Genomic DNA, 17,462 nt, shown 5'->3' with positions numbered 1-17,462 from the left:
TGCCTGTTCTAGCATTTGGGAGCATTCCAAAATTAAAAGGTGTAAAAAGCTACGTAACGTACTGCATACAGAGTGAATTACTTCATGTGGAAAACACAGACCTTTAAAACCAAGGTTGCAGTAGTCAGGGTATAGCCTTTTGAAGCATGCATGCTCAAAAGCTGTGTGGCCAAAACTCAAAGAGATAATTATTTTTATGCTGAAACCTAAAGTTCTACTGATGTCGATTGTTATGCCTTTTGGCTTCTCTGAGTAAAAACTAAACATGCTTACTGGGAGAGATTTCATATCAGAATCCCATTATTATGATTTCAGAGACCCAATGCCACATCACTGTGGAAAATGCAATATTGTTGCTTTTGAAATTCCAAGTAGATAGTTTTCGGCTCATTTAGCATGGTAAACTTTGAACGCTGGTCTGACTGAAAGAACTGATAAAATACAAAAGCTATGACACACTCAGTGTATTTTACTACATTGAGAAGTCAATAGTTTTTCTGGCTTCACATGTACATACGCTGATTAAGCAATGATCACAATAAATAGAAACCGAACATAGGATCAGGATAGTAGGCTCTGTCCCTTCAAGCCTGCTCCACCATTCAATATGATCATAGCTGATCATCTAACTCAAAACCCCATTCATTCTTTGTCCCCGGTAACAAAGTGTGGAGCTGGATGAACACAGCAGACCAAGCAGCATCTCAGAAGCACAAAAGCTGACGTTTCAGGCCTAGACCTTCATCAGAGAGGGTCTGATGAAGGGTCTAGGCCCGAAACGTCAGCTTTTGTGCTCCCCGAGATGCTGCTTGGCCTGCTGTGTTCATCCAGCTCCACACTTTGTTATCTTGGATTCTCCAGCATCTGCAGTTCCCATTATCACTCTTTGTCCCTGTTTTCTTCGATCCCTCAAATCAGGAAACTAAAAAACTGTATACAATACACCAGGTGTGATCTTTCCAATGCCTTGTACAATTGAAACAAGATACCCCTGCTCCTGTATTTAAATCCACTCACTATGAGGGCCAACATACTATTTACCTTCTTCATCGCCTGCTGCGCCTGCAGTGCTTACTTTCAGCAACTGGTGCACAAGGACATTAGGGTCTCATTACACCTCGCCCTTTTCCAATTTAATCCCCATTCAGATAATAATCTACCTTCCTGATTTTTCTACTAAAATGGCTAACTTACATTTATCCATATTATATTTCAACTGCCATGTATAGATGAAAATCTGAACGTTAAAAAGGGTAGGTATACTGGAATGTAGGAGTGGAGAAGGAGTGAACAGTCCACAGTTTTAGAGGATGTTTGCCAGACAGTTCATTAGAGATTGTTTCCAGAAAATGAAAAAGCCATACAACCATGTGTAAATGGAAAAAAAAGGGCAACAGTTCTTCAATGCCATGTCCAATGGGATGGAAACTCTTCAACTTAAGAGGATTAAAAAAAATGGAGTTAACTAATTTACATAATTACTGAGATAACAAGGCGTACAGCTGGATGAACACAGCAGGCCAAGCAGCATCATAGGAGCAGGAAAGCTGACATTTCAAGCCTAGACCTTCCGTCAGAAAATTGTAATTACTTTTGCCTTTTGTAAAGAACAAACTAAGGCAGCTAATGAGATTTTGGCCTTTATTGTTAGGGGGTTGTTGTTTACAAATACGGAAGTCTTGTTACAACTATACAGAAGCCACAACCAGGGTACTGTGAACACTAAGAAAGGATGTGGAAGTAGTTCAAAAGTTGTTCAGTATGCTGATGCCTGGGATAAAGGGACTATCTTATCCAGAACAGCTAAACAGATTAGGTTTTTATTCATTACAGATTAGAAGAATAAGTGGTGATCTTCCTAGAATAACCAAGATTTTGAGAGGGCATTGACTGGGCTGAAGTTGAGATGATGTTTCCACTAGAGAGGGGATCTCAAGTTAGATGACATATTTACGGAATAAGGGGACGCTGACTCAAAACTGAGATGCCCACAGCAACTTTTTCTCCAAGAGGGTCATGAGTGTGTGGAATTCTCTACATCAGAGGTGTGAACGTTGGATCACGAAGTATCTAAAAAGGAGGTGGATAGATTTTTGGAATATCTGACACATGATCGCTGTGATGAGGTGGCACAAGAGAGGAGTTGGAGTTGAAATCTGGGGCGGATCAGCCATGATATTTCAGAATGGTGGGGCAGTCTTGAGGAGACAAGTGGTCTATTCTGGCTATTGTTTCTTATGTTCTTACAGCTTCCACAACAATACAGCTATTAAGGAACTCTGTTTGAGTTTTATTATTTACAAGTTCAAGAGTTCGACATACCATCATCCTACAAAATTACATCATGCCACAGTGGTTGCACAGCTCCTCATTTGCATCCCTCTCCAACCCTACTCCCTTCCATGCCTGGCCCTTCGGAAAAAGCTCTCTCCCAAATCACTTTCAAAATCACAATCATCTAGTCTTGGTGCTCCACATTTATACAGGTACTGATCTGTCCAAATATATCCTTACCAGCACCTCTAAATCTACAACCCTATTAAAACTATTATTCCCTCATCGTGCCGTGGCTTTCATCTCCACTTAAATCCAAACAACGTAGCCGTTAAACCATTCATCACCAGACTTAGTAGGGCCACATAAGCAACACTGTATCCTGCTTTTAATGCTCACTGTTCTAGCATCATCCTGGAATGCAAAGATAACTTCAGTTTTCTTCACGCCCACCTCCCTCAACCCCTCCCACCCCACCCCAATATTACTAATAATTTTTAACCCATCCCCAATTCATCTATCCTCCCCTCTAAGAAGCAAGAGCAGCTCAGGGGCTTCTCACAAGAGTTAGGTAAAGCTGATCAAATGGTTCCTGAAAATCTCCTTACCTTCCCCTAGTTCACTGGGGCAATTCTCTCCTTTGTTTCTCTCACAGCCTCTAAAGGTTTTCATAGTTGGTATTGCTAACTCTGTCTCTCACCTCAGGTATTATTTCCTTATTCTTACAACTTGCTATCATTACTCACTTACTAATTTAAAAAACCTTGACTACTGTCCCTGTTAATCACCCTTTCTTCAAACCTTAAAACCTTAATTTTCTTTCCCTTTTGCCTTCCATATCCACACCAATCTTTTCCCAATCCCCAAGTCCAAGTCCATCCATTTAGTTATCTACTTCTGCCACATCACCATTGCAGATCTCAAGAAAGTCACAGACTACAATCTCCATGACAACGAAAGAGGAGACAATGGCCTGGTGCTATTGACTTTAGACTATTAAACTTGACAGTCAGGAAATGTTCTGGTTTGAATCTCACTACAACAGGTGGTAGAATTTGAATTCAATAAAAATCTGGAATTAAGAGTTTAATGATGACCATTGACTGTTAGAAAAACCAACCTAGTTTACTACTGCAAACGTTAGGGAAGGAAATTATCATCTTTACTAGGTATAGCTAGATTCACAGCAATGTGGTTGGCTCTTAACTGTCCTCTAGGCAATTAAGATGGACAATGAAGGTTGACCTAGCCAATGCCATGCACATCCTGCGAATGAAGGATAAAAGGATAATCCCTGATCATCCCTCTTGATCTATCATTGGCCTTTAACACAGTTAACCGCACCACCCTCCTTAGTGCATCTTCACTGTCACCCACAAAGACCATTACAAATAGGATTGAATTGCCTACTTTCTGAACCACCGTTAAGTGAGACCACGGCTGATCTTCTGCTTTGGACAAGGAGAGAGGGCACTAGTCTGCCACCATTCTTATTTGTCCAAAACAGAGCCAGAGAATCACCTGTGGGTTTCTCTTTCTGCTCCCACATCACCTCTGGTGTCAACCAAGGATCTGTCCTGGGCCCTCTCCTCTTTCCCCCTACATGCTCCTCCTCACTGGCAACAGAAGATATCCTTGTGCACTTAGTACCTGTATTAGTTTTCGTTTCCTGATTGCTTTATTCTGTCCTGACTTCAAAGGAAATGCAACTATCAGAAAAAAAATCCAAAAATATCACAAAACTGCAGCTTAACATGTCACACTTTAATTAAATATACATCACCCTTAAATACACTCAATATCACACAACATACATTTTTAAAAGTACTTTTGCTGAGAAAAGCAATGTTGGAGGGGATCATGCTTTATTCAGCTTTGATATTATTGACAAGCCTAAATTACATACAGTAGGACAGAATAAATAAGGTGAATGATGGCATGTTAAAAAAGAACACACACTACATTTATCATCGGTGACTGCCAATCTGATTGCCTTCGTCAACATGAAAATTAAAAAGATAGTCACGCGGTTGAATTCAGAGTGCACCTGGGACAACTTCCCAGAGCAATATGTCGTGGATACAACCAGGGATTAGGCTATTTCGGAGTTGGTGACATATGGAGAGGCAGATTAATTAAATTATCTTGGAGGGAAAGAACCCCTAGAAAACAGTGACCATAACATGGCAGAATTTAGGATTTCATTTGGGGGGGGAGAAACTTAGGTCAAAAACAGTTATGCTGAACTTAAATTAGGGTTTTTACAAAACGAATCCAGTTAGTGTTAAGAGTAGACTGGGAAAGCAGTCTTGCATAAAAGAGATAATGGGAACTGCAGAAGCTGGAGAATCCAAGATAATAAAATGTGAGGGTGGATGAACACAGCAGGCCAAGCAGCATCTCAGGAGCACAAAAGCTGACGTTTCGGGCGTAGACCCTTCATCAGAGAGGGGGATGGGGTGAGGGCTCTGGAATAAATAGGGAGAGAGGGGGAGGCGGACCGAAGATGGAGAGTAAATAAGATAGGTGGAGAGAGTGTAGGTGGGGAGGTAGGGAGGGGATAGGTCAGTCCAGGGAAGACGGACAGGTCAAGGAGGTGGGATGAGGTTAGTAGGTAGATGGGGGTGCGGCTTGGGGTGGGAGGAAGGGATGGGTGAGAGGAAGAACCGGTTAGGGAGGCAGAGACAGGTTGGACTGGTTTTGGGATGCAGTGGGTGGGGGGGAAGAGCTGGGCTGGTTGTGTGGTGCAGTGGGGGGAGGGGACGAACTGGGCTGGTTTAGGGATGCAGTTGGGGAAGGGGAGATTTTGAAACTGGTGAAGTCCACATTGATACCATATGGCTGCAGGGTTCCCAGGCGGAATATGAGTTGCTGTTCCTGCAACCTTCGGGTGGCATCATTGTGGCACTGCAGGAGACCCATGATGGACATGTCATCTAAAGAATGGGAGGGGGAGTGGAAATGGTTTGCGACTGGGAGGTGCAGTTGTTCGTTGCAGAACACCTCCGCTCAGTTCACAAAGCGGTCTCCAAGGCTCCGCTTGGTTTCCCCAATGTAGAGGAAGCCACACCGGGTACAGTGGATGCAGTATACAACATTGGCAGATGTGCAGGTGAACCTCTGCTTAATGTGGAATGTGATCTTGGGGCCTGGGATAGGGGTGAGGGAGGAGGTGTGGGGGCAAGTGTAGCATTTCCTGAGGTTGCAGGGGAAGGTGCCGGCTGTGGTGGGGTTGGAGGGCAGTGTGGAGCGAACAAGGGAGTCACGGAGAGAGTGGTCTCTCCGGAAAGCAGACAGGGGTGGGGATGGAAAAATGTCTTGGGTGGTGGGGTCGGATTGTAAATGGCGGAAGTGTCGGAGGATGATGCGTTGTATCCGGAGGTTGGTAGGGTGGTGTGTGAGAACGAGGGGGGTCCTCTTTGGGCGGTTGTGGCGGGGGCGGGGTGTGAGGGATGTGTTGCGGGAAATAGGGGAGACGTGGTCAAGGGCGTTCTCGATCACTGTGGGGGGAAAGTTGCGGTCCTTGAAGAACTTGGACATCTGGGATGTGTGGGAGTGGAATGTCTTATCGTGGGAGCAGATGCGGCGGAGGCGGAGGAGTTGGGAATAGGGGATGGAATTTTTGCAGGAGGGTGGGTGGGAGGAGGTGTATTCTAGGTAGCTGTGGGAGTCGGTGGGCTTGAAATGGACATCAGTTACAAGCTGGTTGCCTGAGATGGAGACTGAGAGGTCCAGGAAGGTGAGGGATGTGCTGGAGATGGCCCAGGTGAACTGAAGGTTGGGGTGGAAGGTGTTGGTGAAGTGGATGAATTGTTCGAGCTCCTCTGGGGAGCATGAGGCGGCGCCGATACGGTCATCAATGTACCGGAGGAAGAGGTGTAGTTTGGGGCCTGTGTAGGTGCGGAAGAGGGACTGTTCCATGTAACCTACAAAGAGGTAGGCATAGCTGGGGCCCATGCGGGTGTCCATGGCCACCCCCTTAGTCTGTAGGAAGTGGGAGGAGTCAAAAGAGAAGTTGTTGAGGGTGAGGACGAGTTCAGCTAGGCGGATGAGGGTGTCGGTGGAAGGGGTCTGGTCGGGCCTGCGGGACAGGAAGAAGCGGAGGGCCTTGAGGCCATCTGCATGCGCAATGCAGGTGTATAGGGACTGGACATTCATGGTGAAGATGAGGTGTTGGGGGCTAGGGAATTGGAAGTCCTGGAGGAGGTGGAGGGCGTGGGTGGTGTCACGGACGTAGGTGGGGAGTTCCTGGACCAAAGGGGAGAAAATAGAGTCCAGATAGGTGGAGATGAGTTTGGTGGGGCAGGAGCAGGCTGAGACGATGGGTCGACCAGGGCAGGCAGGTTTGTGGATTTTGGGAAGGAGATAGAAACGGGATGTGCGGGGTTGGGGAACAGTGAGGTTGGAGGCTGTGGGTGGGTGGTCCCCTGAGGTGATGAGGTCATGAACGGTGTTGGAGATGATGGTTTGGTGCTCGGGTGTGGGGTCATGATCGAGGGGGCGGTAGGAGGTGGTGTCGGAGAGTTGGCGTCTGGCCTCGGCGATGTAGAGGTCAGTGCGCCATACTAACACTGCGCCACCCTTGTCTGCGGGTTTGATGGTGAGGTTGGGGTTGGAGCGGAGGGAGCGGAGGGCTGCCCGTTCTGCGGGGGAGAGGCTGGAGTGGGTGAGAGGGGTGGAGAGGTTGAGGCGGTTAATGTCTCGACGGCAGTTGGAGATGAAGAGGTCGAGGTAGGGTAGGAGGCCTGGGGGTGGTGTCCAGGAGGAGGACTTGTGTTGGAAGCGGGTGAAGGGGTCAGTGGAGGGAGGGTTAGGCTCCCGGTTGAAGAAGTAGGCATGGAGGCGAAGACGGCGGAAAAACTGCTCTATGTCCAATCGTGACTGGTATTCGTTGACGTGTGGTTGTAGGGGGACAAAGGTGAGCCCCTTACTAAGGACTGACTGTTCGTCCTCAGTCAGTGGAAGGTCTGGGGGGATGGTGAAGATGCGGCAGGGTTCAGTGTGGCTGTCTTCTCTGGGGTTGCTGGCTGTGGAGGTTGTGGGCGGAGCGATGAGGTCGTCGGCCGTGGGCGAGGTTCTGTCGGCGTCGGCCGTGGGCGGGGTTCTGTCAGCGTCGGCTGTGGGCGGGGTTCCGTCAGCGGTTGGAGTATCGGGGTGGGCGGCAGCGGCTGCGGTGAGGGTGGTGTGTGAGGTGTTGTACCTGGAAGTGGAGGTGGTGACTGCAGCAGCGGTTCCGGAAGTTCTGTGGCCGACGGAGGTGGATGTGACGTCATCGGTGGGGTCTCCGGCCGTGTCCTCATGGTCAATGGCGGCGGGTGCATGGTGGGGGAGGGGCAGGGACAGACTCGGGATTTGGGAGGCGCAGGAATCCTCTTGTGGGTGGCAGGGGCCAGTGAGTTGGTTGTACTTACGATTTTTGGTGTCCAGTAAAGCTGAGTGAAACTGGGTATTCAGTCTGTGGATCCTGCGGAGGATAAAAAACAGCAGGGGTCCTTTGAAGGTCTGGGAGAGGGAGGCTCTGAGCTGGGGCAGGTTGGATTGCAGCGCCTGGAGGTGCTGGAGAATCCAAGATAATAAAATGTGAGGCTGTCTGCTTTCCGGAGACACCACTCTCTCCGTGACTCCCTTGTTCGCTCCACACTGCCCTCCAACCCCACCACACCCGGCACCTTCCCCTGCAACCGCAGGAAATGCTACACTTGCCGCCACACCTCCTCCCTCACCCCTATCCCAGGCCCCAAGATCACATTCCACATTAAGCAGAGGTTCACCTGCACATCTGCCAATGTGGTATACTGCATCCACTGTACCCGGCGTGGCTTCCTCTACATTGGGGAAAACAAGCAGAGGCTTGGAGACCGCTTTGCTGAACACCTCCGCTCAGTTCGCAACAAACAACTGCACCTCCCAGTCGCAAACCATTTCCACTCCCCCTCCCATTCTTTAGATGACATGTCCATCATGGGCCTCCTGCACTGCCACAATGATGCCACCCGAAGGTTGCAGGAACAGCAACTCATATTCCGCCTGGGAACCCTGCAGCCTAATGGTATCAATGTAGACTTCACCAGTTTCAAAATCTCCCCTTCCCCTACTGCATCCCTAAACCAGCCCAGTTCGTCCCCTCCCCCCACTGCACCACACAACCAGCCCAGCTCTTCCCCCCCACCCACTGCATCCCAAAACCAGTCCAACCTGTCTCTGCCTCCCTAACCGGTTCTTCCTCTCACCCATCCCTTCCTCCCACCCCAAGCCGCACCCCCATCTACCTACTAACCTCAGCCCACCTCCTTGACCTGTCCGTCTTCCCTGGACTGACCTATCCCCTCCCTACCTCCCCACCTATACTCTCTCCACCTATCTTCTTTACTCTCCATCTTCGGTCCGCCTCCCCCTCTCTCCCTATTTATTCCAGTTCCCTCTCCCCATCCCCCTCTCTGATGAAGGGTCCAGGCCCAAAACGTCAGCTTTTGTGCTCCTGAGATGCTGCTTGGCCTGCTGTGTTCATCCAGCCTCACATTTTGTTATCTTGGAATTCTCCAGCATCTGCAGTTCCCATTATCCCCAACCTGTCTCTGCCTCCCTAACCTGTTCTTCCTCTCACCCATCCCTTCCTCCCACCCCAAGCCGCACCCCCATCTACCTACTAACCTCATCCCATCTCCTTGACCTGTCCGTCTTCCCTGGACTGACCTATCCCCTCCCTACCTCCCCACCTATACTCTCTCCACCTATCTTCTTTTCTCTCCATCTTCGGTCCGCCTCCCCCTCTCTCCCTATTTATCCCAGTTCCCTCACCCCATCCCCCTCTCTGATGAAGGGTCTAGGCCCGAAACGTCAGCTTTTGTGCTCCTGAGATGCTACTTGGCCTGCTGTGTTCATCCAGCCTCACATTTTATTATCTTGCATAAGAGAGAGTTGAATTATTTAGGAAAATAGTTCATGGCTCACAATGGTCAATCCCAGTGAGAAATTAAGATCCCAAGAAGGGAATAAGCTAAAAATGGGTTAACTGGAGAAGTTAATTAAGGATAGCATCAACTGAAAGAGATAATATACAGTGTGGCAAAGAGTAGTAGTAAACCAGATTATTGAGAATATTTTAAAAAAACAGAAGATAATCCAAGAAAAGGGAAAAAATAAACTTCGATGGTAGACTTGAAATAACATCAGGACAGACAATAAAGTATTAATATATAAAGGAGAATAGACAGACCAAAGCAAACAGAGGCTCCTTAAAGAATGAGGCTGGGGAAATAATAATGAGGAATCAGGAAACAGCAGAGGAGTTGAATAAATACTTTGCATCAATCATCACAGTATAAAACACTAATAGCATCCTAAAAATACTAAGTAATCAAAGGGCAAAGGGTGAACATGAAATAATTTTGACTATCACTAGAAATAAAGTACTGAGGAAACTAATAGTGACAAAGACCAATAGGTCCGTTGGACCTGATGAAATGCATCTTGGGATTTTAAAAGTAGCAACAGAGATTGTGGACGCACTGGTAGTAATCTTCCCGAAATCCTTAGACTCTAGAAAAGTCCCTAATGATTGGAAAGTTGACAATATAATACCTTTATTACAGGGAAAAGAACAGAAACAACAACTATTGGTTAGTTTGTTTAATTTCTGGTATTGGAAAAACGTTAAGGCTATTATAAAGAGTGTCATAGCAGGACATTTAGAAATACATAATATGATCAAACAGAGTCAAGCTGGCTTCACAAAATCATATCTAACAGATTTATTACAATTCTTTGAGGTGGTAATAAGCAAGATAGAAGGGATGTAGTGGATGAAATTTGGATTATCAGGTGTTTGTTAAGGTACCATGTTAGGCTATTTAAAAAGAGAACAGATGTTGGAGCGTCGATAGGAGAGAGGCTGGAAAAGCACAGCAGGTCAGACAGAGGAGCAGGAAAGTCAACATTTCGAGCCAAACCTTTTGTCCAGACTTGGGGCGGGGCAGAGATAAATACAGGCAGGAGCGAGGGGGCTGGGGAAAGGGTAGGAGCAATGGTGTTAAGTGGATGCAAGGAGGGGTTATTGTGATTGGTTCGCACGAAGGGTGGAGCAGATAAGCGAGTAGGAAGATGGACAGCTTTGGTTAGGTCAGGTCAGATCAGGGAGACCGTTGGACATGGAATAAGGGTGGGGTGGGGGAAGGGTGTGGGAGGGATTTCGAACCTGGTAAAGTCAAATGTTGAGGCCACTGGGCTGTAAGCTCCCATGACAAAATACTATGTTGTTCCTCCAGTTTACTTTTAGCCTCACTCTGACAGTGGAAGGTGCCAAGGATGGGCAGGTCGTCAGGGGAGTGGGAGGGGGAAATAAAATGGGATGGCAACCGGAAGGTCTGGTTGGTTGATGTGTGCAGAGCACAGGTGCTCTGCAAATCAGTCCCCGAGTCTGTGTTTGGTCTCCCCGATTTCCAGGAGACCACGTTGGGAGCAAAGGATGCAATAGATCGGGTTGGATGAAGCGCAGGCAAGTCTTTGTCTGATCTGGAAAGATTGTTTGGGGCCTTGGATGGAAGTGAGAGAAGTGGTGTTGGGGCAGTTGTTGCACCTCTTGGGGCTGCAGGGAAAAGTACTAGGTGTGGTGGAGAAATTGGTGGGGAGGGTAGAGCAGACAAGGGAGATGCAGAATGAATGGTCTCTATGGAAAGTTGACAGGGGTGGGGAAGGAAATATTTTTGTGGTGGGATCTGATTGTAGATGGCAAAACTTCTTCACCCAGAGAGTGGTGGATATATGGAATGCTCTGCCCCAGAAGGCAGTGGAGGCCAAGTCTCTGGATAGTTTCAAGGAAGAGATAGATAGAGCTCTTAAAGATAGTGGAATCCAGGGTTATGGGGACAAGGCAGGAACAGGATATTGATTGTGGATGATCAGCCATGATCATAATGAATGGTGGTGCTGGCTCGAAGGACCGAATAGCCTACTCTTGCACCTATTGTCTGTGGCATAAATGTCATATGATGATACATTGGATTTGGAGGTTAGTGAGGCTGTATTTGAGGATAAAGGGGACTCTATCCTTATTGTTGCTGAGGAGAGGGGTTTAAAGGCATCAGTGAGGGGGATGGAGGAGATGCAGTCGAGGGCATCCTTAATTACAGGGGAGGGGAAACTATAGTCCCTAAAGTAAGTGTCAGCGATGTAGAAGTCAGTATGTTATACTATCACTGTGCACCCCTTGTCAACAGGTTTAATAGTGAGGTTGGGGTTGGAGTGAAGGGAGCAGAGGGCTGTGCTTTCCAGTGGGGACAGGTTGGAATAAGCGAGAGGGGTGGAGTGATCCAAGCGATTAATGTTGCATCGGCAATTTGAGACGAAGAGGTCGAGGGAGGGTAGGAGGCCGGGTGGGGGTGTCCAGGAGGATGGAGTTTGCTGGAGGTGGGAGAAGGGGTCATTAGAGGGTGAGTTGTATTCCTGCTCAAAGAAATAGGCGTGGAGGCAGAGGCTGTGGAAAAAGAGCATGACATCATGACTGCGCAGAATCTGTTCATGTGTGGGCGCAGGGGAATGAAGGTGAGCCGTTTGTTGAAGACTGACTGTTCAGCCTCAGTGAGGGGGAGATCCAGGGGATTGGTGACTATCCAGCAAGGCTTAAGGCTGGGGCTGGGTGTATACCTGGGGCCAGGAGTTGGGGTGGAGATTTCCCCAGGAGTGGGTGTGCACAGAAGCAGAAGTAACAAATCGTTGCTGACATCAGCAGTCACGTGGTCTCCTATGTCAGCAGAAACAGCAGTCACGTGGTTGCCGACTTCAGGGGAAGCAGTAGTCACGTGGTGTTGGAGACATTCATTTTCGCATGGATAGATGATTGGTTAACTAATAACAAAAGGTAGGGGAGTTGGAATAGGGGGGAATTTTCAGGATGGCAACCCATAACTATTGAGGTGCCACAGGAATCACAATTGATTGCAACTTGTGCCACAAAATGTTTTTAAATATACGTTAATGACTTGAATGAGGAAAGTAAATTCACTGTAGCCAAGTTTGCAAATGCAAATAGGTGGGAAGACAAGTGGTAAGGATGATAGAGTATGCAAAGGCATATAGGTAGATTAAGAAAGTGGGTAAAGCCTGGCAAATGGACTATAACATGGGGAAACGTGAAATTATGCACTTTGGCAGCAAGAACAGAACAGCTGAATATGATTTAAATGGAGAAAGGTTGCAGAAAGCTGCAGGAAGGGAAATGGAATATTAGCCATTATTTCAAAGGGAATGACATATAAAAATGAGGAGTTCTTGCTAAAACTATACAAGGCACTGGTCAGACTATACTTGGAATACTGTGAACAGCTTTGGTCCCTTCGCTAAGGAAATTATACTGGCATTGGAGACAGTCCAGGGAAGATTCACTGGATTGATCCTAGGTATGGAGGACTTTCTTACGAGGATAGGCTAAGTAATTTGGGCATGCACTTGTTGGAGTTTAGAAGAATGACAGGCAATACAATTCTTAGGGAATCTGACAAGGTAGATGAGGAAAGGCTGTCTTCTTTTGTTGGAGAGTGCAGGATCAGAATAAGGCACCACTCATTCTTTACTGCAGGGGCTGTAGAGGTTGGGTCATTAAATGTATTCAAGCCTGAGACAGACAGTTTTAATCAGTAAGGGAATGAAGGGTTATTGAGAAAAAGACATGAAAGTGGAATCCAGGATTACCAGATCACTGACCTTGTTGAATGACAGAAGAAACTCGATAGGCTGAATGGCCTATGTTCGCTCCTACTTATGCTCATTTACCTTTACTAACTCAGTTATTTCCCATCAAGAGTGGAAGATGAAATAAGGCACATAAAACAACAAGCTCGGACATAGAATAAGTGTTCTATGTTGTCAAACAAGAGAATTCCAAAAGTGTAGGCACAAGTACAAACTAAAAGCTGCAGTATGCTGAACTAAATGCACTGCTTTTCTTTGAAATGTAGTAATTTTTTGAATATCTGCTACGTTATAAATATTACTTTGTATATTAAATTTGAGTTTACAAATTTCAAATTCAAATTTTATTTAATTGGTTTCTCTTGGTCTCATCTCAGTCACATTATTTACAGACTGCTTCCCCTGGTACACGCTATGCCTTAGAAAGTGAGAAATGGATATTGCAAACAAAGTCAAGAAAGTGAGAGATTAATAGATTCTTGGTAACTAAGGAAATCAATATAGGGATAGGGCAGGAAGATGAATCTGAATTTGAAGATCAGCCAAAACCTTAAAGAAGGTCAAGGGAGTGTATTGTGAACTATTGCTCCTATTTCACATTTTGAAATAGAAGAACTATACAGAAAGGCTGAGGACATACTGCAGAGGAAGTTGGCACAAAACACAGGGCACAGGAGACACAAAACCGTTAAACAGACTAAATCACAAAAAAATTATTTAATTAACATATTAGAGATAGGTTGGAGGCAAAGAATGAAAAAAATTCAGATCACAAGGAGGAGCAAATATATTCAGCGGAAATAGAAGCTTTTTATTATTAATATTGTCACTGAATCAGAAATTATACACCTAGGGAATGCAAATCATGCAGCTATTGACTTTAAAAAGCTTCATGTTGCTGATTGTTACAGACCTGAAACTTAAAAATGATCAGTCAGTTCCAAAGCGCAAGTTTTCCTCGTCAAGCAACATTTAAAGCCTTTTGATATAGATGTTATCTAAGCAGTAAGCTAATGGGAACACAAGTCTTAGCAGACAGGGATTTAGGAGCATGTACTCTATTTTATATGGAGATAGCAATTTACGTGATCTGCCATGAAATATTCCTATTTGAAAAGTCATCTTTCTGAAGAATTTGATTTCTGCCCCAAATTCCATTTACAATAACAAGTCACAGCCAGAAAAAAGAGTTATCAACCAATTGAATATTTCGTATTATTAAAGAAAAAGAAAAAAGCTTCTAATGCAATTCAAGGGTCTATTCCCAACAATAAAACCACGTGGGACAGATTAATAGATATTCCCGATAAGTTCCAGTCCTTTCAAAACAGTATATCCTTTAACAAAAGGACCACGCAAGAAATGAACAAAATCATCAAAATACAGTTCGCAAGTATTAAGAGAATATAATTTGCTACTGCCACAAAATTTTTTGAGCGCAGATTAAAGTCAAAGTTGACACCACACTATATTATTAACTTTGAGGGATTTTTAGATCCAAGTTGCAACTTGCATTGAAAATGAATCTTCACTTCTGTGTAAGAGGAGATCAATTTAATTCTAACCTCTAACTCACACTTGTACCAACCTTTCTCAGTGGATTTTCAAATCGGGAACCGCAAGCTCTGCATGTGTGTCCTAATCCAGATGGAGATGACTGAGAGTTGTAGCCTGCATTAGTGTATGCCTGCCTTCTAGGATTATGTTCAGGTTCATCCATGGTCTGGTTGTCCACACAGAACCAGTTGCAGCATGAGGTCCACATTGCAAAGCCGTCTAGGAAAACACAACAGTTCATTTATAACTTCCAGAAGACTATTACATGGCAATATTTGCAGTTTTAATATATTCAACTTCATACAATTTATCACCACTTCTTCATTCATTTATTCTACGTGGGCATCTCTGATAAGGACATCATTTGTTACCCATCCTAACCGCTCTTGGGAAGGTGATAGTTAGCTGCCTTCTTGAACATTAAAACTGTATCATGAAGGCATTCCCAAACTGTTAGCACTTGGACTCCGCAACAAAGAAAGAATAGCTGATACACTTCCAAGTCAGAATGTGTACAGTTTGGAGTGGAAAATGGATTTGGTGGAATTCCCAGATGCCTTCTACCATCCTTTGGGGTAATGAGGTTCCAGGGCTTGGGAAGAACTCTCAAAGAAACCTTGATAAGTGGGTGCACAGCATCTTGAAAACAATACATAAATGTGGCCAATGAAATGTGGCTGCAGTGAAAGTATTGAACATAGTGGTTGGCTATCGAACAGGCAAACTGTTTTTAGATGGTATTGGGCCTTTTCAGTATTGCTGGGCTCAAATCATCCAGGTTAAGACCCAAGTATTCTAATATTCTCCTGACTTATGCCATGTAAACAATGTGCAGGTTTAGGTGATCACATGGTGAATTATTTACTGCAGGATTCCCAGCCTCAGACCAGCACTTGTTGCCAATGTATTTACATAGCTGACTCACAATTGTGGCATTCGGGATGTTGACAGTGAGGTTAAAATGATCATATCTGGGAATGTCACAGGGAGGTGATCTGACTTCCTCTTGTTGGATATGGTCGCTGCCTGTCACTTATGTTGCACAAATTACTTGCCACATATCAGCCAAGTTTGAAATGTTGTCTAGGTCTTGCTGCACATGGGTATGGGCAGCTCCATTATTTGTGCACGAAACCAATTATTCGGTAATCAACAAATATTCTCATTTCTGACATGATGGAGGAAAGGTCATTGCTAAAGCAGCTGAAGATATCTGGACCTAGGATACCACCCTGAGGAACTCCTGCTAAAACAGACTAGGACAAGATGATTTACTTGTAGCAGCAAGTGTCTTTTTGCTGGTCTGAGTCCAACTAGTGGAGAGTTTACCCTCTTAATATCCACTGACCTCAATTATATTGGGACTCTTTATGCCTCAATGAAATGTCACCTAGATGTGAAGGTCAATCACCGTCAAATCACCACTGGAGTTCCGTTCATTTGTCCCTGATTAGTCAAGACTATAATGAGATCTGGGGCAGACTGGTGCCAGTCAAGCATCAGCAAACATGCCAATAGCAGAGTGAGCATGCCACAGCACAAAATGTGGAAAGACAAGATTTGTCTTCAAAAGGACTGTGCAGAATTCACTGCCAATATTATTAAATCCAGATGCAGGTTAGAGAAGATCAGGTCAATAAAGTCTTTATCTCATATTGATTCTCTTACCATTGCCACAAATATGGTTTGACTGCTCTTCAGGATTTCGTGAGCTTGGTTAGTAGGGGGGCCAAGTGTTAAAGATGGGGACAACTTTACAGAGTTGACTGAGCTTGGTGAGCCTTTGTCAAAAAAGTTAGTTTCCGATACCCAATTCAATACCAAATGGTGAAGAGAGATAATGGGAACTACAGATGCTGGAGAATCCAAGATAACAAAGTGTGGAGCTGGATGAACACAGCAGGCCAAGCAGCATCTCAGGAGTACAAAAGCTGATGTTTCGGGCCTAGACCTTTCATCAGAGAGGGGGATGGGGAGAGGGTTCTGAAATAAATAGGGAGAGAGGGGGAAGTGGACCGAACATGGATAGAGGAGAAGATAGGTGGAGAGGACAGTATAGGTGGGGAGGGGATCAGTCAAGGAGGCGGGATGAGGTTGGTAGGTGGGAAATGGAGTTGTGGCTTGAAGTGGGAGGGGGGGACAGGTGAGAGAAAGAACAGGTTAGGGAGGTGGGTCCGAGCTGGGCTGGTTTTGGGATGCAGTGGGGAAGGGGGAGAATTTGAAGCTTGTGAAGTCCACATTAATACCATTGAGCTGCAGAGTTCCCAAGCAGAATATGAGTTGCTGTTCCTGCAACCTTCGGGTGGCATCATTGTGGCACTGCAGAAGTCCCATGATGGACATGTTGTCTAAGGAATGGGAGGGGGAGTTAAAATGGTTCGCCATGGGAGGTGTGGTTGTTTATTGCGAACCAAGCGGAGGTGTTCTGCAAAGCAGTCCCCAAGCCTCCGCTTGGTTTCCCCAATGTAGAGGAAGCCACACCGGGTATGGTGGATACAGTATACTACATTGGCAGACGTGCAGGTGAACATCTGCTTCATATGGAAAGTCATCCTGGGGCCTGGGATGGGGGTGAGGGAGGAGGTGTGGGGGCAATTGTAGCACTTCCTGCGGTTACAGGGGAAGGTGCCGGGAGTGGTGGGGTTGGAGGGGAGTGTGGAGCAGACAAGGGAGTCACGGAGAGAGTGGTCTCTCTGGAAGGCAGGCAAGGGTGGGGATGGAAAAAAATGTCTTGGGTGGTGGGGTCAGATTGTAGATGGCAGAAGTGTCAGAGGATGATGCGTTGTATCCGGAGGTTGGTGGGGAGGTATGTGAGGACGAGAGGGATCCTCTTAGGCCGCTTATTGCGGGGGGGCGGGGTGTGAGGGAAGTGTTGCGGGAAATGAGGGAGACACGGTCAAGGGCGTTCTCGACCACTGCTCGGGGGGGGGGTGCGGGGGGGGGGG

General features: G+C 46.1%; 1 protein-coding gene across 2 annotated transcripts in view; it reads right to left on the bottom strand.

Annotated features, from left to right (window-relative positions):
- Positions 1–17,462, bottom strand: part of rffl (ring finger and FYVE-like domain containing E3 ubiquitin protein ligase) — an 82,225-nt gene that overhangs the window by 25,913 nt on the left and 38,850 nt on the right. For both annotated transcript variants that reach the window (XM_048557367.2, XM_048557368.2), the window contains one exon: positions 14,549–14,736. In XM_048557367.2, coding sequence (XP_048413324.1) covers positions 14,549–14,725 — 177 coding nt within the window. In that variant the 5' untranslated portion in view covers positions 14,726–14,736. The remainder of the gene's footprint in view (positions 1–14,548; positions 14,737–17,462) is intronic.

Source organism: Stegostoma tigrinum, chromosome 27 (assembly GCF_030684315.1).
Source record: "Stegostoma tigrinum isolate sSteTig4 chromosome 27, sSteTig4.hap1, whole genome shotgun sequence".
In the NCBI taxonomy this organism is placed as follows: domain Eukaryota; kingdom Metazoa; phylum Chordata; class Chondrichthyes; order Orectolobiformes; family Stegostomatidae; genus Stegostoma; species Stegostoma tigrinum.
The sequence above is the reverse complement of the archived record's forward strand: the minus strand, read 5'-3'. Positions and strand labels throughout refer to the sequence as shown.